The 21,448-nt window shown below is 37.5% G+C and overlaps 1 protein-coding gene across 17 annotated transcripts in view; it reads left to right on the top strand.

Moving 5' to 3' along the window:
* Window positions 1-21,448, top strand: part of RBFOX1 (RNA binding fox-1 homolog 1) — a 1,503,477-nt gene that overhangs the window by 1,387,259 nt on the left and 94,770 nt on the right. For all 17 annotated transcript variants that reach the window (XM_045820711.1, XM_045820717.1, XM_045820712.1 and 14 more), the window contains 3 exons: window positions 4,972-5,064; window positions 6,755-6,815; window positions 14,515-14,568. In XM_045820711.1, the coding sequence (XP_045676667.1) occupies window positions 4,972-5,064; window positions 6,755-6,815; window positions 14,515-14,568 (208 nt within the window). The remainder of the gene's footprint in view (window positions 1-4,971; window positions 5,065-6,754; window positions 6,816-14,514; window positions 14,569-21,448) is intronic.

Raw genomic sequence — 21,448 nt, 5'->3', positions numbered from 1 at the left:
TTATAGATGAGGACCTGACATGTTGGCCAACTTTATTCTCATCTAAATTTGTAGCTTCCCTGCTTTTAAAGTTTTTTTTAAATTTCTATCTAATTTCTATTTTGTTTTGTAACTTTTGCCAGTTGGAGAAAGCTATTTGACTCCTTTCGAGAGCTGTTTTGGAACATTAGGAGAATTTCGTTTGCTATTTTGAAAGTACAATGGCAGTGCTATTTTTAAGACTTCTTCCGTCATATCCGTGATTAGCCTGCCTCTGGGGCTTTAGGAATAAGACCACTTGAGTTTGCCTCATCCAGAGACTGACTTTGTGAAGTTGCTTTAAAAAAATTGGAAACATAAAAAATAGCCTCTTTCTCTGTGGGTATGCTGCCTCTCAAAGAACCCGTCTGGTCTTGCAGGTGTTGGGGCTGACTGTTTAGGTACGAGTGTCATAGAGACAGTCCATTTGGGATCTGCTAAATGGGGGCAGCAGCTCACCCAGGGATATTTTTCACACTTGACATTATCCTTTACGGGAAAGGGCCTATTTAAAGGAACATCTCCATTTTAATGGCTGAAAAACCTAACTGCTGTTATGACCACATTTTCATCATTTGGTGCTGGAGATGCAGCCAGCAAGTGGGTGGGCCCCTAAGATCTAGGAGCTCAGCTGCTGGCTGTTATGTTTGTGGACAGTCCCCAAGTCAGGTCACTCAGTGCTAAGTGAGTATGGCTGTGTGTTCTGCGAGCGTTTGGGGCTGTGTGTGTACATATACACCTATACCTGCACAAGCAGTATCTATATTATCCTAGAAACATGTAACATAAATAATGCACTCATGTATGGATAATTATATGAGGAAACCACATTTTACAAAGATATGACAGACTCCGAAAATGGAAATTAGTTAGCACTTAGGGGTGAGAGGTCCTGTAATTCATTTTTCCTTTTAGGACATTTAAAAATATTTTGTTTGGTTCTGAAATGTTTTGTTTGGGGATGTAGCCAAATATAGCTACTTTTAGTATACCTAGGAAATATACAGTCTGGCCTTTGATTCAGTAGATACCTATAAGCATGGGTTATGTTCCCAGTGCCAGACAGCGAATCAACTGTGAGCAGGACAGGAGAGCTGTCATCTTCACAGATTTTCCTGAGTAGCAGGAAGACAAACCACTGCAGTACAGTGTGCTATGGTCTGTGACGAATGAGAGACTGCCAAGACTCCAAGCAGGCATACCAATGTTGCTAGATGATGGTAAGCCTTCTGGGAAGATGGGGCATATAAGCTGAAGGAGAAAGATGGGTAAGAATTTCCCAGGGAAGGGAAGGAGGCAGGTGGCCTTCCAAGGAGAAGGAGGTGCCAGTACAAACGTTATTGAGAAGAAGCAAGATGTGAAGCTCTTAACTCCACAGGAAAATGAACCTTTAGACTCTTATCAGTGGCTTCCTTTGTTACAGATAGCAGTCCTCTGCACCAGAAACTAGAAGGATTGGATTCTCATATAAAATGAAAAATCAGTGTACCCATCCATCCTGGGTGCTTCAGAGCCTTCATGTAAGATATAAAATGTGTTCCATAATGCAAAAAAAGAAAGCTGTTGACTTAAACTTATGCTATAAGACCAAAGTAGAAAAATAACTAGGGTACAGGAAGGTCAGAATTCAGGATTCACAGAAAGTTTTAAAAGTAGTAAAGTTGCACTGGTCTGGCAGTCTATCTTAGGGTCACCATTATCTGGCCTATCGATCGGGCCTTCGCATGATAGGGTGGCACAGGCCACCGATCCCCTTCTGCCGTGTTGTGCCTTGTTCACCTAGCTCCATACACTCTTGATCTCTAAGGGCTTACTCGTCAGCATCGTACTCAGTTTCAGGCCATGTCCAGAATGTGCTTCTTTTGTTCCCCTTTTTAACTGAGATAAAAATATTCAGAGTATTTTTAAGAACTGCAAGATGCTGTTTCCTTGAGATAGAATTTGGACCCCGAGGCAGGTCAAAAGAAACAAGCTCAGCACCAGCTTTCAGCATTGCCTGGTACCTGTGCTAGATGGAGAGGGTACCTAAAAATGGCGGGGGCTTGGTCTTTCTGTTTATAGTGCAGTTCCCTAGGTGAGAATTCTGGTAGTCATCTGATCCAGGAGGCCTTATTGCTTCTTGTCTGGGTAGGACATACAATGTTTTAATGGAGCAAGTAGGAAAGTCCCTTGGATATTTGGGGGACTGTTTCTGGAGCAAACTGTTCTTGAACCCAACTTTGCCCAATCTCAACTCCACTCATCATCTTAGCAGTCTGAAAATAGAAGTATTGAGCAATGCAGAGAGAGAGAAGTTTAGCAGAAAATAATGAGAGTAACAAAAATAATAAAAATAATCAGTGTACTGCCATTACTTCAAAACAAAGTGAGGACTTGAGAATGGTGTGGAATCTTTCTTTGTAGTTTATGAACTTTCTTTGGGATTCAAAATATATTTCCATCTCCATCTGTATCTCTTCCTGACATGTATCATGCAGATTTTAGGTGAGGATGGTTTGCCTTGGGTTCAGACTAGATTCATGATAACTTGGTTCTTTGGTATGATGCTCTGGGCAGGTGGGTTGAATGTTCAGTTTCACCTGGCCATGTTGTTCCTGCCCTGTGGTGACAATGACTGCTAGTGTCCACAGACACCAATCATGCCACCAAGTCCTTCACCGATGAGACTTGGATTATGAAATTTTCCTTCCTTGCCAACTGAGAGAATTGCCCCTGATGCAGCCAGAATCCTGGTTTCCTTTATTTATTATTAAATGTATGGCAGTATGGCTACAGATGCTAGGGAATTTGGGTTATAGGTGAGGAAGAGAACATTGCTATGTGATTTTGGCTGTACTCTTACATATAAGATCGAAATAACCCTGTCAGATAGATCCTCACCCCCAAAATGCACCCCAGTCTACAGGTTGCTCTGTAGAAATCGGCAATACAATATTCTACCTCATACAAAGAACTGAAGTCTTCTTTTGATGGTGCTTAGTGATGTGAGAGGCCATAGGAATCCAATGGCTGAACAATATAGTAGCCTTTTCAACAGATTTCTGGGCTCCCCTTGGGGATTCTGAGCTGGTAGATATGTGGCAGGGCTTGGCATCTAAGTTTTAAATATGCTCCCAGTTTCTTCTGATGTGCAACTAAGCCTGGGACCCACTAGCCAAGAGGCAAGGGCATCAAAGAGAGCAAAACTCCCCAAATGATGTCATTTTCTCATTGAAGAGCTGCAATTCCAAAACTATTTTGTTAGCAAGTAAACATATGGGAGTACTGAATATTGGTATACCACCTAAATAGAGCCCTTCTGTTATGGAGCTTATAATCTTATATTAATCAAATATTTCAGATATATCCTAATTACAGATCCTCACCATGGAAAATATTATGAAAGGTAATTCAGTCCAGCCTCTCAAATTAAATAAATTTATTTTATTTCTTCACTATAGTATCCTGTCAAAGAGTCATCTACTCTAGCTCAAACCCATGCAGAGCTGGTGTCTATCTTCTATAGATGAGTCCATGTCAGTACGGGAAAGGCCTCTGTTAGGCAGACCATTGGGCACACTCCTCAAACACCCTGAGCTTTGCAGAACACTTTAGGGACCCAGTGAGTGATGGGGAGTTAACACTAGTTGGTTATGACTACCTGTTACTTATAATTACTGTCTATTATTTAGTGAAATGGAATATCTTCCTGCTCCCAACAAAGCTTAAAGCAAGCATTTACCTTTGCCCAAAGTTCAGATATCCCTGCACTTGGCATTCTTTCACCCAGCTTACACCATGGAAACCAGAACAAGCTGGGCAAATTTACAGTGGAAGTGTTTCAAAAGGTTGGTGTATATTTCTGAACAAGATGCACACATATTTTTAGGGGGTTTAAAAATAATGTGTTGTATTTTCTGTACTCTTCTTAGGAACAGTGTCAGTGAAGAAAAAAGATGGATTTTGACAATGTGACGTTTAGTGGGGTTGTTTATAAGGCTGAAATATTAACACAAAATATGCCAGTGATGAAGTCAAGGGTCTATGTGTCATCTGTCAGTGGCAGAGGAAGTGCCCAGTGTTATTGTGAATAAAAGTCTATTAATGAAGCTTCTTTATTTTCTACCTGTTGAATTGACAAATGAATATCAGCTTAATGTGTTAGAACATTATAATATGTTTACTCATTTCCCTTTTTAGTTAATACAGTAGTCTGCAAAGATGACAAACTTAGAAGCATGTGTGTTATTTTTTGTGGGGGGGGGAGGAAGTATTAATACCAAAAAAGGTACTTGAACTGTCTGCATTATTGATCAACTGATGTTTATTTCTATTCATTTCATGTGATTATTTTGTTTATTAGATCCAAGAGGTTAAGATTTATTATTAAAAAAGGTCTTTCCTTTTGTAGGCTTCTAATTTTTATTTTTGAGAAGTAAAGGCTGTAGAATTGATCAATTTGAATAACCCTAAAACTGCATGAAGAAGAGATGTTCTTAAAACCACACGGCATGACTCTGTAGGCAATGTTAGAAGATTTTGGCATTCATTGTTGAATTTCATGCACACGTTTTATTTTATTTTACTCTTAATTTGCATGTCAAGAAAGTGGTTCCCTTTTTTTCTCATTATTTCATTTTATTCTCTGTGAAGACACTGTAAATTTATTTTGATCTCATTTTCTTTCCGTTAGATTTATTTTCTTCTGTAGTGACGTTTAGAAAGGTATTTTGGGTATCATTCTTTGAATTCTTCAGGGGTTATAGCTAACTGGTGACAGAAAAAAAATTATCTTGTTCACATTTGTTGCTTACTGATTGCACATCTTAGTACTCTTATAATTTCTCTAATTTGCATGTTACAGAACGGAAGCCAGGACAAGACATAGAAATTAAAGCGAGAGAACATTACACAGTGGTCGTTGACTGAAATAATAATCTGCATGTTGTTTTCCCTTCTCCCTCCTGCATGCAGGGATTTGGTTTCGTAACTTTCGAAAATAGTGCCGATGCGGACAGGGCGAGGGAGAAATTACACGGCACCGTGGTAGAGGGCCGTAAAATCGAGGTGCATGTTCAAAATATTTTCCTTTACATCTTTTTGATAAATGTCTGCTTCACGCTCATTCGTTGTTTCAGATGCATCATTGTGTCTTGTATGTGACCCTGTTCCCTTCTCATTGTTTATATATATATATATATTTATATTTATATATAAAAAGGAAAACTGGCCTTACTTTTTTTTTGTTTTATTTTATTATGTTACTCTTATTACTGCTGAAAGGTGGATGGCAAACGTGAGACAAAAAAAGGTTAATCTGAAAATTTTTTGTTTTTATTTTATTTTTTTATTTTCCATGTTTAAGAGTCAATGGGTGCAGTAGGTTCCAAACAGTGGAGCAAGTGTTACAAAACAAAACGAAATATAGAGCAGTTTTTTTTCTTTTCTTTTCCTTTCCACTGCAGGGTTGGCGAGGGATCCACAGTGGTGTGCAAATTAAGCCAAATTGTGAAAGAAATAGCATTCAAAAGAACAATTGTTTTTTTTTAAAAAAATGAGAGGTTTTGTCCTTAAACCTTTCATTTTTTTTTTAAGAAGCCAGTTTGAACCTCTATACTCTTTTGATAATAAAGTGAATAAGCAAACAGGATTTTCTGTGCAATATCTGGCCCTTCTTCACTAATAAAAGAAACTCTAAAATTCCAGTACTCAGAATCTCCTTCTTCTACCACTGGATCTCCCTCAACATGACCACAGGGTCATATTTGTTAAAACTTAAAAAAAATACCAGTTATGAATGCTTTAGTCTTTGGAGTAAGATGTTGCATATTTTGCCTTTCATTTTCCCCCTCGACGATAACGCTTAGGCCCCTCACCAAACTCTCAGTAACCATGGTAACTGTATACAAACCCATGCTGGCGATGGCGGTGAATGGTAAGTGGTGAAGTCCATCTGCCGTTACACGTATTAGTGCTGATATATCTATATACATATATATACCACGTGAATTTTTTGACTTGTTGTATTAAGTTTTCTTGATGCTCTATTTTTTTGGATATTGGTACGCCTGTAATTGAGTGTACGTTCTAAGCTAGCCTGGGAGGCACTGACTGGATTGAGACATGACCGGTGCACATCTTACTCAGATCGTTAACTCCATATTGTGTTAAACAATGCACCCTCTCTTTTATCCTTTTGTTAGCTGTGACTTTAAAGCTTGAATGATTTTGTTAATTCTTGCGATGTAAAAGGCTCTTGTTCCAAGTGTTGAATGCTAGATGTTGCATTCCCAATGGTTCTTCCCCCTTGAAGTGTTGCACACGGCTAAAACTTGTTTGTCCCTTTTTTTGACATTTATGTTCCCTTGTACCTTGTCTCTCCCTTCTACTCCACTGCATGTTCCTTCATATGAACTTTATTTTATGTTTAAAAAATATTGTTTCTGTGTTACCATGGAGTACACGCATGCTTTTAAATCTTCAATTATGCAGTTTCTTTTAATTTGCTTTTACTGTCTCCTTATTAAACTTTTAAATGATATGACATTGCTTTATTGAAATGATTTGTAAGTTAAAATGGTTATGAAGTAAATGTAATTATAAAAATGTATGATTCTGTTGTGCACCTACTGCCTTTTATAAATTAAAATGCATTTTAGTTTTTTTTAATAAGTAATCACAGTCATAATGCATGCAACTAATTGAACTGTGGGCTGACCCCAGAATATGTGCTCATTTGAGTTTTCTGTGTACATAGGTAAATAATGCCACAGCACGTGTAATGACAAATAAAAAGACTGTCAACCCTTACACAAATGGTAAGTACACGTTGGCCTCTTACAAGAAATCGCCTCTGCCTCTGAATCTGTTAAGTAATTTAACTAGGGAATCTGTTTCAACAAGCCATATTTGCCTTAGCATAGAGACTGTTGCCCTGCTACAGTTAACCACCTGAATCAATAAGATAATTTTCACAACAGAGGTGGGTTTAGTTTTCAGGTTAACTGTGTACACCTTTCTTCCAATCTCTCTAGGATAATTCCCACTTGGGGGAGAGATACAGTCATTATTTGGGAATTAGTTGGGTAATTTAATTTGTTGTTCTAATAGCAAGTTGAAGGAGAATGGAGGTGTTTGGTTTTTTTTTTTAACCACCACCTCCTCACTGATCACTAATCATACCTGGATGTGTGGCAGCAGAATTCAGTTCCTCCCTTGAGTCATCTTGGGAAGTGGCTTGGGGGGCACGTCCTGATGAGCTCTGTGGTGACAGCAGAATGAGTGAGTGCGTTATTTCTTACTCTCTGGGTTGCCCAGTGTCAATGACCCCTCAGGGCAATTCATTTCAACCCTTCCTAACCAAGATATTGCAACACTCCCCACACTATGAATTCATATATAACATGAATTCATATACATACACATATATATCTTTATATATATGTGTGTGTGCTTGTGTGTGTATATATATAAAGAGTCATGAAAAATGTTCAAACATTTTGATTCTTTAATCCTCCTCAGGGTAAACCTGTAAGATATATAGGGAGAAAAGCTGCTGATATGCTGATCACATACTTCACTGTATCAAAAATTATAAAGAAAGTAAGACACTATTAAAGTATATGTGCTTAGTGGAATAGTATACCCATTAAAATGAGCTGAGTAAAGACTGAAAGAGCCCCATAATGAATGAAAATTTTTCAAATTAAAAATTATATGTATAACATGATTTGAACTAAATTATGATGGAAATTATACCAAAATGCTAATGGTTTAGTTGAATTGTGATACTGAAAGATATTTTTCTGTGTTTTATAGGTTTTTAAGAATAATATAATTTTATTACTGTCATAAGGGGAAAGTACTGACTTTTCCATTTTTAACATTTTAATTATATATAAAACATGGAAATATAGAATCATTTGCAAAAAGAAAGAAACATTAAAGAAAAGGCTAAATATATTCTGAATGACACCACTGCCAACTTAGTTTTCTATCTTCCTCCTTAGAGGACGCCACTATTACAGATCATTGTCTATACTTTTATTTTGTATTTTATGCATATATATGGAGTATTTGTTTACAGCATCAGCATTATTGTATACATGCTTTTATATAAATAGTATCATGGTGTATAAATAGATAATTTTTAATTGGTTTTCATAAGTCCATATGTAGTTCTTTCAATGTTAGTATATATAGACCAAGTTCATCCTTTTTAGTGGTTACAAAATATTCCATACATGGATATATGGATTTATTCTGACTTTTTACACTGATTGATTTAAGTTTGTTTTTTCTTTATAATCATTACCATTCTGTAGTTTTGTCTTTGTTTTCCTTCTTTCTTGTGCCAGTGGCTGCCAATCTGGCTAAGTCAGTTTGTTCTTATTTTTAAAAGGGACACCATTAAAGATAGATATATCTCAATATAATAGGGCTCTAAGTTGAAAGTCCAGAAGAATTATTTATTCTGCTGACCCATTTTTCCAGCTCCAACAACCCAAGACATAGCCTTAAATGGAATAGGAAAATTTCACAACAGACTTTGGATGCCCAGTGCTGAAATGAAGCCACCTCTGATTTATGTGTCATGAAGCCTTTCTACTTGGGTAAAATGACAGCTCTGCAACTTGTCAGAGTTAGTATGTGATGACATCACCCTGAGTATTGGGCATTTAAAAAAATTATACACTAGTAAGCATGTGCGTGGGTGCGCATGTTTTCATGCATATGCATGGGTGCGCGTGTGTACTGTGTATGAGAGAAAATGAAGTAGGGAAGCTAAATATTATTCCTTAAGCCATATGTATGCATATTTATTTTAAAGAAAGAGTTATTGATCAGTGTCATACCCAGGGGCTAAAAACTGGACCTGTGGGATTTTGCACACAATTCAAAGCACATTCATTAATAGCCAACATTTCTGGAATACTAACTGTATGGTGCTATGTAGAGCATAATAAATACCCTGGGCCCACATGAAATTCTGTGAAGAGGAAATAGTGATTCCTATTTTAAAGGTGCAAAAACTGGGGCTAGAAAGGAAGAAGCTATTAGTGAAGTCATTTTCTTTTGTTATGAAGTAACAGGATCTCCTCCTGGCCAGGCCTGTGTGTGTGAGAGTGTATCACTTTCCCTCTCATCTTACAAGACTGCACTCAAATAGCAACCGGCTACAATAAAAGAAAAAGGCTTTTAAATGTGGACCCCAATTTCCTGCCAGGTGTTGGCATAAACACCCCACATCCCATTCCAGGTAGTCATGCATTTCATTCTTAGTTTCCAGAAATGAGCCCTGTGAGTCTCTCATGCATGGATCTGAAAGAGGCCACTCAGAAGCTTATCCTGATGCAGGGACTGAGTATAGTACCTAAGGGGTCGATAGGACAGTCATAAAAGAACTGACTTGAAAAAGCAAATGTAAATCCTAATTAGATAAAAGCAGTTGGAGTTCTCAAAAACTTTTGGTATTTAAAAAAAAGCAGTTCTCAAAGCTTTTCCAATTTTTAGTTCATGAGTATCATCACTACAAAGACATTTTCTGATAAATTGCAATAAAACTTAACTGAAGAAAGACAGAGACCCTCTGAGATCTTTAACAAGACTGATTATACCAAGAAGGGATATTATCACCACATACACACACAAAAGAAAGTGGTAATTGTGAAATGATGGATATATTAATTAGCTTGAGTGTGGCAAATACTTTACAAAGTCCATGTATATTAAATAATCAAGTTACATACCTTAAATATGTACTAATTTTAGTTATCAATTACACCTCAATGAAGCTGGAAGAAAAAAGTCAGGACCAATAAGTCACATTAAAATGAGAAAAGTAAGTGATCAGTGAGATTCATTAGCTATCTAATTCATTCTGAAAAACCATAAAACTTACACCTCAGCGAAATTAAATGTTACTAGAGTCATCACATTTTGAGGTCATCTTCAAATGATGAAATATAACTATCAATGTCAACAGCATAGTTTTGCATTCCTTTAGTCATGTATCCAACAAAAGTTTGAGTAGCTGCAGACTTTCCAGTGATTAATAAGATTGGCTATGGGATGGAGGACCACAGTTAATACTATCATAGAGAATGTATATTCTATTTTCCAGGACATTTTAACTTGGATATAAGAGAAGACTATAGAATAACATATAGAGATTTGGAGATCCCATCAGAAAGCTCCACAAAGAGAAAATTGGGCTACTTCTATATTGCTAATTTTCCTGGGAATTCCAAAACTCAGGAGTTGGGGTTTACTGTGCTCATTGGAGATCAAATGTTTGCTCTGCAAAACAAGTTGGGAAACAGATTCTTGGCGATTTCCTAGATGTCGGAGAAGTGTGGGTGTTAGATGGAGCTCTTTTATTTTCTTAAGGATCTTAGGAAGGCTAAAAACTGGACAAAGAGATCCCATACTACATAAAGAGGTAGATTTTGTATCAGCTCTGCCTTTGAACAATAGGTGAGTTGTTTAAACTCTCCACACACCACTTTTCTCAAGTGGGAATTGCAGACACAATAAGTCCTCCTACAAAGAATATTTGTCACTATTATGGGAGGTAAAGTACTCAACACAGTGCCAGAGTACAGAGTGCCCTAAAAACTTAATTACATAATAATCTCAATAAAAAATAGCCATCTTGTTCTTCTTTCGCTATAGGTAGTAAGTTGAATTCTGACAGACATGCCAGTTTAAGATCAAATATTCAAATGCCAGTGGAGGCTGGACAGCTAAAATAAATAAGCAAACAGAGAAGGTCTGATAAACTTTGTCTTTTAGACTATCTTTCATTTACATACTAGGAAAAGCAAGGTATTTCTCTACCAGAAGAACAAACAGCACGGGGTAACAATAAAAGATTGCTGGCATTTAGCCGGCGAGCCAGCCACACCACAGGGAGCAATGGTGATTGTGACTAACTGGGAGTTTCATGGGGTGGGCTCTGGGCACCCCCCAGCAGTCCAAAGTGGCCATTTCTACTAATGTTTCAAGAAAACAAAAACGCTGTATTTCAAATGAAATCTAAATGTTGATAAGAAATATATGTGGCAAAAAAATAAAAATAAAAATAAAAATACTGAGTGAACCAAACACAGCCTGACACTAACTTTTCATTTTGGGCATTGCTTTGTGCACTATTTCGATGACGGGGCCCTGGCACCCTCAGTACTTGTCTTTAGAAAATATTAACGTGCAGTTTCAGAACCCCCTGTGGTGTATTTAAGGGTGCATTCTTAAAAGTGTTTCTTCAATATCTAACCCAATAAAGCCCTAGCAAAGGTCTGTGCAGGTGTTTATGTGAGTGTGCACATCGAGACTTGCCTTTTAACACATTTTAGAGCCATAAGTAATACCAGGGATCTTGGCCAGTGTTTTTAAGAAAGCTGGCTGATGACATTTGAGAAGTTAAATTTGAGGATGGGAGCACTGATTTTGATGCAGCCCCTCCAGGCCCAGCCACAGAGGGGTCTTTCTAAAGAACTCCTGTGTCTGATATGGAGAAAGACCCCCACATGTCTGTTCTCTGCTCCACTGCCTTGTTTTATGGGGGGGCCCAGGAGGCCTGGAGCAGTGGGCTTTATCAGCTGTTCTCCTTTTGTTGTAAGCCTCATTGTTCAGTTTAATGTCCTTGATCAAAATCTGTGAATTTGTAGGGCCTGGGGATGTACACAAACTGCCTGAGAAATTAAAACTGGGATCATTTTGTCCGTCTTCCTGACAGTGCAGGCTCCTGTCTCCAGCAGGGTTATCCCAAGGGTCTCTTCCAGGTAGTAGATGGAGTTACAGGGACTAGAATTCTATTTGCATGTGATTTGCATACATTTACATAAGCCTGCATGAGCTTTGTAAGTCTTAACAGAAGTGATTTTCAAGGCTATATTCTTATTGCCTTTCTCTTGAAGACAGTCACCCCTAACAGGGTCCTTCTTTATTAGATGTATACCAGGAAGCAGGTCATTGGAGGTTGGAAGAAGACAGAATCCTAGCAAAAAGGAAATGAGTCTATTAGAAAAAGCTTTATATTCCTTCAGTTCCTTTGGAGCAAAACTAAGTAAATATTTATGGAGCACCAACTTTTCACCAAATACAGTTTTAGTTGCTGGGAATTCACATCGGATGACAGACCTACTCACTTTATCATTAATTTTAATAAAGGAGATGGTAATAAAAACAATTAAGAACAAGCAGAGAAAGAAAAAAGATAAACCCAGGTAGTGTTAACAGCTATACAGGAAACAAAACTGGGAATTGAATCAGAGAGTAGCTCAAAGGAGGGATGGGGGGGGGGTGGCATTAAGTACATTCTCGGGGGCAGACATTGGAGACCTAAATCACGTCAGGTCAAAGTTGTCAAGAGCTAATGGATCAATCTAGATAGATAGATGAAAAAGAGAGAGATTAGAGGGATATAGATAGGTAGAAATAGGAAAAAGGTTATTTGGCTCAAGGAAATGAGGAAGATAAAAGCATATGAGAGAAACATAATTTTTAGGCCATCTTAGATACCTCTTGAAAAATCTCTGAGAAAAATGAAAGACCGTTGGCATAACTTATCTTTGACAGTTTATATCAAAATTAATCAATGGGTCCACAGTCAATGAATGGTGTATTCCAGCTTTGTGTGCAAATTTAAGACAGCTAATAAGGATGTATACAAGAAACAAAACTCTACTTGAGTAGTGCTAAAAAGACCCTTTCTCCACTACCAGTGAAAGGTAGGGCATAAGCAGGGTATAAGAGGGAAGAAGGGGTAATAAATTAATCAATTAGTAATTAATTTAATATAGCTCCATATAGGTTTCTTTCACAAACTCTTGACTTCTATTAAGGACTAGACAGAGAATGCCAAATGTGTTTAGATAACCTTGTAGTTTTATTTTCAACTAGTTTGCTCCATTTTCTCTCAAATTTCAAATAACTCAAAATGTAAACATTAGTTTCCAGCTCCTCATAAATTGGGCATTTTCTTATTTGAGAAGCAGTAGAATTTCAGTTGATCAAATTGAAGTCATTTCCACCTTCATAGAAAATACATTCTGAAATGTTTGGGGGTAATATTTATTTTTATATCACTACAGAAATTCCTATAACACAGGATGTGGTTAATATGAGAGAGGAAGTTGTAAGTATGAAGTTTAAGAAACCATTGGGAAAATAGCTCTCAGAATTTCATGTCCTTTTCTGTATAGGTCTAAAACATGGCTAAGGATTTTTCATTAATAAGCCTCCCAAGTAATTAAAAGACAACCTCCAAAAAACTCTACCCTAAGAACATTATGGGGATGGTAAACCTTAAAGTTGGAACAAAAAGTTTCATAGAAACCAATCATCTCAGAATATTATAGAAAGTCCTTAGGTCCACCCAGGGCATATCTATTGGGATATGGAGCTTCTTAGTGGATCAGTAGATAGTGGCTACTCCCAGCTGTTCTTACAGGCATATCACTTAGGTCAGACATTGGGATATCACACCTCTTCCTTCCTGGAAAGAGCTCGGAGGGTTCTCATCAGAAATACCTTCCCACACAACCCAACTTTCACCATTGCTTTTGCTCAGGGGCATTTATTAAAGGACCTCCAGTGTTGGACCCTCAGCCCAAGGACACAGGTTTTTCACCTAAAGGCAACACACCTGTCTTTCATTCCCTTTAAGGAATTCCATAAAATGGATGTTTTCATAAAAACGTGCCAGCGAGAGCAGGAAATGATCGCCAAACCCTAAAACATGATCATTCTTCTGAGAATGTTCCTTAAATAGTACCCAATGAGTCTTTAATATGGGAGGTTTCTTGCTTTGCAAGTGTTCTCCTAGGCTCTTTTCTTGAGTAAACGTTTTTGAAGGTCCAGGATTTGTTTCACAGAACTTTAGGAAAATTACAGGATTCTGTTCATCTTATATACAGGTTATTTGAAATTTACCCTAGATATCCTGCATTGATCAAGCATCGTTATGGTTCCTGCAGACAGTGAAATGTATTCCACACTAAATTTCTACTGGATAAATGTCATTTTCTTTGGGACTTAAAAAGCATTTTGGAATTCTAGTCTCTAGGTCATAATTACAAATGACAATTATCAGAAAATGTTGCTGCAAAGATTCTGTTCATGTGAGCTTTCAAACTCTTGTGACCCTAACACACAAACACATATTATGTATTATTTTAGTAGTGATCCATGAAAGAATAAAAAACTGAAATTATTATAGTGGCTCTAAAAATATTGATATGGGAGGAAATTAATTACCACATCATTTACAAAAGGTTCACCTATAGCTGGTCAGTAGCTTCCATACTATTAACTTGTGTAGGCAGAAAATTAATGAAGGGAATAAATCTGTCCCCCTATGTAGAGTTTTCAAATAATTTTTATATATGCCCAAACTATATATTTTCTGAATTTTAAAATTAAAAAAACCCAAACCATTAGATGTGCAGTTAATTTGCAATGATATTAGTTGCTGAATCAAAGGTGATATTAATGTTTTTGTATATCTGTTTCAAGGCTGGAAATTGAATCCAGTTGTGGGTGCAGTCTACAGTCCCGAATTCTATGCAGGTAAAGAATTTCCCTTTGCATGATGTCTTCTTAGTCTTTTCTGTATGTGCTTTGCCTGGCAATAAAGAATAACTATTGTTAAAAAAAAAAGAAAAAAAACAAAGCCAAGTAAATCTTTATCCTAAGAAGTTCTAAGTTATTTTTTTTTGACAAAATCAAAAGTGTTTAAAACCCTTTCAAAAAATAAGGGGGTATCATGTAAATTTGTATGGAGTAAGCATTGAGCCATTGTTCCTAATGACATTTCCCATTGATTTTGCCTTTAAAAAGTGTGGAAGCTTTGTTCAAGAGCAAATTGAACAAGTGTAGAGCTGTTCATGCCCATTTTATGTCAGTATACCTGGATGTGTTTTTTTAGTCACACATTTCCATTTGGGGTTGCATTTTTTCCTTAGCAAAGCAGAGAACTGGACTACTTATTCCAATAATGTGGCCATGTTTGAATTTCCAAAATAAAAACTGTTTAGAAAACTGGAGAAAACTAAACTGTCTTTTTTTCTCCATTAATCAATTTCCTTTAGCAATTCCATTTCTCTCTGCTTTGCCTTCAATGATGTATCTCTTTACCACTTCCCTGCCTGTACCACAACAACTACTCAGTTGGAAATCCAGTCACAGAAAACTTGATCATCAAATTTGGAGAGGGAGTAACCCAGAAGCAACAGTGGCTGAGATGTTTGCTAGGCTTGGTCTGTCACTTCTGCCCGTCGTGTCCTTGGTCATTAATAAGGCTGCATGTAACACCTGCGAACCTTAGTAGATTTGCCCCATGGATATTGAAAAGAGGTCTTTCTTGATGTGGCCTTTATATTTTAATAAGGAGAAAGAAATGACCAATTGGTCTATCCAAGGGTTAAGTCATATCCCTTGCTTTTTCTCTTCTGGGATGCCTTACTACTATCATTGTCCTGATACTAAGCATCCACCCTAGTGGATGACAGAAGATCATAGGAAACTTAAACAGCTATTTATCATAATAACCAACTTGATGTTCTTAAAAAAAAGTAAATCTGGGAAAGCTCAATATGCATTCTGGATTTTAGGTAGATGATGTTTGTAGTTGTTCTTCATGTGTGAATTTTACCACAAGTCTGGGTTAAGTGCAAGGGGTCTATGACTGTGTAGTAGCAGTGTTGACTCTTATGAGTGGGGAGAGACATCGCTATAAGGCTTCTTATGATCATATGGTGGAACCCATATCCTAACAGGACACCTACAGAGTGAGCAATGTGGATACTGCACCCAGGGTTCAAATACTGGATCCCTGATTGCCAGCTGTGTGACTCTAGGCAAGTTACTTAACCTCTCTGTGCCTCAGTGTCTTCATCTGTTAAATGGGAGATGATAATAGTAATGAACTCACAGGTATTTATAAGAATTACTTGGCTTAATATATGAAGGCTGTTTGGTGCTTTGCTGGAACCATATAAACATTGGGTAAATAGAAATAAATAAGTTAATATCCTACCTCTTTGCCATAACAGGAAAGTTAACCAAGACCTGATGCTGGGGAATTGTGAGTGAACTATTAGACTAGGAGATTCTCTTCTTATATCATGAAAAGAGTAGTCCTTCCATTCTCAGCATGTCCATTTGAGGGAAGTTAATTTCTGGGACCAGAGGTAAGACAGCCTATTCAGAGGTCACAGATGTTGCTGGGGTACAACCTTGTCCAAAGCTACAAAGAAATGAAATTGTCCAAAGGTACAAGGAGACTGTTGGACAGCACCTTCTGTGTACCTGCAGATCCTCCCCAGTGAAATGGAGTAGTTGGAGTAAAGAGGTGGCAGGTTCTCTGTGTATATGATGTAGATATGTGTATGCCCGCATGCCTGTGTACACATTTTCTTCCCAAAATTATGGGTCAGAAACAAGAAGAAAAAGATGTCATCTGATGGGGAGGTAGGATATGAATGCATGTATTGTAATAGAGTAAGGAAAGTGCATTTTTCCAGTCCCATACAAAGTAGTTGGGCATTTTTGTCTCTGGCAATCAGGAAAACACCAAATATCTTTTTCACATGTGATTTTAAACCTATATGCATATCTGTGGGTGTTTAAGAGAACATTAAGACGGAAGAAACAATTCAGACTAATTTATATGTACCAGAATAAATTAATCTGTGTAACTTTCAGAACAGCGATTTAATTTAGCCCTGGGCCCATCCTCAGCTGTTAAATTACTGGGCTACAGAGAAAGAATACGTTTCAATAAGGATTGATATGGGCCAAGTACTTTCCATGGTCAGACACTGTTCTAAGCACTGTACCTAAATTAATGTGTTTAAACCCTCGTGGCAATTTTCCAAGTGTGGAGATTAAGGTTGAAGGAGTTTGCATCATGGACCTAAGACTGCATAACCGATAAGAAGCCAGCTAGAATTTAGAATCAAGAGGCTGGGTTCTTTACCACCAGCTTACACAGCTGCCTTATCTTTTATGAATATTAAAAGTCCTAATTCTTACTGACTGTGCCCTATGATAGTGGGCCATACTTCTAGACCAGTCAAATTAAAGAAGAGGGGGAAGTCAGATAATTGTTTTGGATTATTTCCACCACCAACACCATATTGAAACATGTTTTCTAGTTGTGTCAGGGGAAGCTTTAAGGAATTTGAACAACCAAATGATTATTTCTATGAGTTGTTCCAAAACACTTAAAACTTAAAAAAATGGGTCATGGATAAGTAAGTGATACTTGTGAAATCTGAGCATTCGAGTTTTCAGTTGTCAGTATCGGGCCTCTCCTTAATCAGAAGCTCTCCCTTTTTTGCCAGAGTTTGTGATATTGAGAAATGTGAGGAAATATTACTGCAAATTCAATACTCCAGAACAATTCCTTTGAAATATTTGAAGACATGTGGACACTGAGACTCCAGCTAGCTTAAGTCTAAAGTTTCAGTCACCTGTATCCATGGAATGCATACAGGCATGGGCAAAAGTAGGTTCACAATTGTAATACAAATAGATAACATAATAATTAACAAATAATAACACAAGAATAAACTGTTTTGTATACTCACAACTGTAAACCCACTCTTGTCTGTCTTTGTATATGTAAAGATGTATCTGTAGAACGTATCCATTGCTATAACCAGGTATAATTACTAATGTCACACATTTAAATACTCATGACTAAAAATTTCGGGGGCATTTTAAATTTCCCCAGGTATAAAAATATTCTGGATGCATTCTACAGTTTTGAATATGCCTCAAGGCTGAAATGAAGACCCTGTCATTGATTTGCTAGGGATATTTAGCAGGCCAGCCCTGTATCTGCCTGAGAGAGAAAGCCAGACTTATTAACTATTTCTCTATATAAGATTTTGTGTTAATGACACATATCATAATATCCCCATAGTATAATTATTGACTTTCTGAAGCTTATGCAGAATTAACAACCCAGCCTCCAATTGTCTCTCAGAATGGGGCATGAAAAGTTCACATATTTTGTAAATTAAAATCGATATTTTCAATCTCTTCTAAAGGTAATTTTCCTAATTTAGTGGTCTTTTCCCTAACATTTATTTTCTGTTTTAATTATAAAATGGCAGGTTATTGATTTTTCTATATAACCTCTTGACGCCCTGAGTGCATTTTTATTGCTAATGCAGGGTGGGGGTGGGGAGAGCAGTTGCACCTCTTAATGAGGATCTTTAATTACTAGCTGAACAGTATTAATTTGCTTTGATAAATTATGACATGCACTCTCCCTCGAGTGCACATTCCAGAGGAAGCATTTAGAAAGCTGTTATGGAAGGTCTTTCATTCAGGGTGGTTCTTCTGAACTCTCATCAAGTCAGACCTGGAAGAAGTCTTTGAAATGCTTATCCATCACAATCTCCAAAAGCAAATATACATAAATCAGCTTAATCCCACGAACATATATAAATCTTCTACAAAGACAAGTGGGTGTTTCCCTGTTATACTAAACAGCATTGATTATTTTTCTTAAGTCTTATCATCTTCAGATTCCTTGAGGCTTATTCTCAAGACAAAAGATTGTTAGGTCAATTTTAAAGAGTCCAGGTAGGTCTCAAAGGCTTTAGCTTCTATCTATGGCCATTCCATTTTAGAATTTAAAGAAAATTGAAGGTCCTAAATAGAGGTAGAGTATCTACAAATATCTATTCCCAGTAGCATGCTTCAACTTATTTAATGTAATAAGAAATAGTGTTTCTAAGAATCTCAATAAAGAAGGCTCAATGGGATTCTTACAGTTTCCCTGTCTTTTCGAGAAATTCCCTTTGCTTGCTAATAAAAAAGATTTTTACAAAGTGGTATCTTTGAGAGATAATCATGATATCTAGCCCAGGAAGCTGTTGATCGGAAGCAACTTTAATCTTCATAAATAAGTAAAACAAAATAAAAATAAATAACAGAGGGTTATACAAAGATGTCGACATGGTACTGACAAATGGCAAATTCATCTGTTTCTCAATTGCTGCTAAGATTGCTGCAAAGCTTAACCACACTGTATATCATATCTGCCAACTCATTTCTGTGATTAAATATTCCATCAGTGGAGTTCTAAGGCGGCAGAGCTTAACAAGATTCATAAGATGCACCACTTGAACACACATAACTCACTTCCATGGATGGAGAGCACCTCACTTGCAAAGGAAAATTGGAATCCAGTTAAATTATTCCACAAGTTGAGATCAATAAGGAAAGGAAAGGATCTTTCAATTCAATGCAAATCTAAGATATAGTTAGGTTCTGATGACAAGAAACACACAATTCAAGTCAATAGTAGGAAGGGACAGAGTAAATCACTCAAAAACCTTGAAGATGATGATGAAAAATAGTATTGGTGAGACGATAATTATGAGCAGGGTTTGGGGCGGGGGGCATGGTGCAGAGAAGAAAGGAGATCCTGAACATACACTCCTCCTAAAAATAAAAGTTTCTGTTTCCAAGGGGAGGGAAATAAATAACATGCACTTTAAGAAGGGCATACCTGGCTGCAGTCACACTTGAAAGGAGGTCAGGTCTTTATGGTAGGTTATCCTGGGGTTATGGTAGGATCAGATAAGAGATAATGAGTATAAAATAACTTTATAGGCAGTAAAGTAAAATAAAAATATAAAAGATTAGTGTAATAACTGAAGTCACCTCAATTACGTCCACACCAGTACAAGCCTGGCCATGGACCATGTGACTGGATACCAGGCGAGGTGATGGGAAAGTGGATTGAAATCTCAATATCAATTTTAAAAATGAAGAGGATGGATGTAGCACTCTGTGATTGCTTATCTTGAAAGGGAAGCTGTATTTGACCTTGGATGACTGGTTTTTATGGGCTTTTGGGTCAAAAGAAGATAATGTAGGTCTCCCTCTCAGTTGCTTTCCGCACCCATGTCACTTGACTGAGTCCATTACAGTTAAGAGAATGACCTTCAGCCATACTTTTAGGTGGACTTCTTTCCAATTCCCTTCCTGAAGTTTAGATACAATAGCATCTGAAAAAAGTAAGATTATCCTGAACCTATGGTAACCGTAGTCCCTGACCTAAGCTGCTTTTCTTCTGTTGGTCATAGTCCTAGACTTTGGGTTGGGCTCAGGATGCTCTGCCAAAATACTAGCGACAAAGCGTGCCCTGTTTGGGGTGACTACCTTAGCATCCTAAAAGAGTGGAGTGGGGGTGACAGTTACCTGCTACCACTCTGAGCCCCTCAAAGCAGCCAATATTCAGGCACCCCTCTTAGCTTTAACATTTCCCACATCCACCCAGAGAACCAGACTCACCTAGACACATAGCCATGGGCCACATTGCAATAAGGAGCCATTCCTTATGAACAATGACCTTTGGCTCTGAGATGTTTTGTATAATTTACACATCTGCGAGATTAAATGCAGTACACTTCGGTGAACTGGAACAGAAGAGTCCAGATTTAAGTCCCCAAGCAAAGGATTTTCAGCCTGGAAATGTTCAGCTTTGAAGATTTTTGTCTCCTATATCTGTTTACCTTTGCCTCCCCTTTTGGTTGCAACTCACTTTCATTCACTCCTCTCCTCCCCCATCTGTCTTATCAGATTTCACTCCATCCCTGCCCAGATTTGGTCTTCATTTTTAACTGGGTTCTTCCCTGTCCCACAAAGGGAATGCATCTCAGCTTTTATGAAGCCTGTGGATTTTTCTGTTTTTTTTTGATCTTCAGACCTTGCTTATGTGCTAAAAATGGCATTTCCTAAATAAATGGGTTTCCCTTCTATTGCATGGAAAGCCTATTAAGGAAAGCTCCCCAAAAGCAGGGAGCTACAGGACAGTTGTAGGAGGCCCACATCTAGGCTATGGAGGAAGATGAGGTTTGAATACCTGGTTCTGGTTAAATTTCATAGGGAAAGGTTCAGGCTACATCATCAATATACTAAACAATTCAAAATATCAGTAACATAAGATAATTTTGGGCACTTATAAGCCAGGCATTGTGCTAAACACTTGGCATCTCCTCAAATCCTCAAAAGAATGTCATAGCATTATCTTTCTTATAGAAATGGTGAAAACAAGGCTCCATGGAGCATTATCTCATTCCCTAAATCACAAAACTAGTATGTAGAACAACTGTGTTTATTACATAAAGGTCTTTTCTCTAACCTCAAAGCCCATGTTTTTCATTACCTTGCTCTGCAGTTTCCTCCATAGGAGTAGGTGAAGGCACGCCCCCGATGTCTTCTATCCATCAAGTCACAGAATATTATAGTAACTAATCAAAGCACCTTTGTATTTAATATTACGCACATGCTAAACTCCATGCTGGGATCTTTACATATATTTACATGGATTACAACTTGGCAGGGTCCATGTCATTATGTGTTGCAGATAAATCAGAAATCCAGTCAAGTTAAGTTGCCCAAGGTTCCTGACTTTGAAAGCCAA

Source organism: Phyllostomus hastatus, unplaced genomic scaffold (genome assembly GCF_019186645.2).
Source record: "Phyllostomus hastatus isolate PE091 unplaced genomic scaffold, TTU_PhHast_1.1 phas_scaffold_442, whole genome shotgun sequence".
Taxonomy (NCBI): Eukaryota; Metazoa; Chordata; class Mammalia; order Chiroptera; family Phyllostomidae; genus Phyllostomus; species Phyllostomus hastatus.
This window is presented reverse-complemented; position numbering and strand designations above follow the sequence as displayed.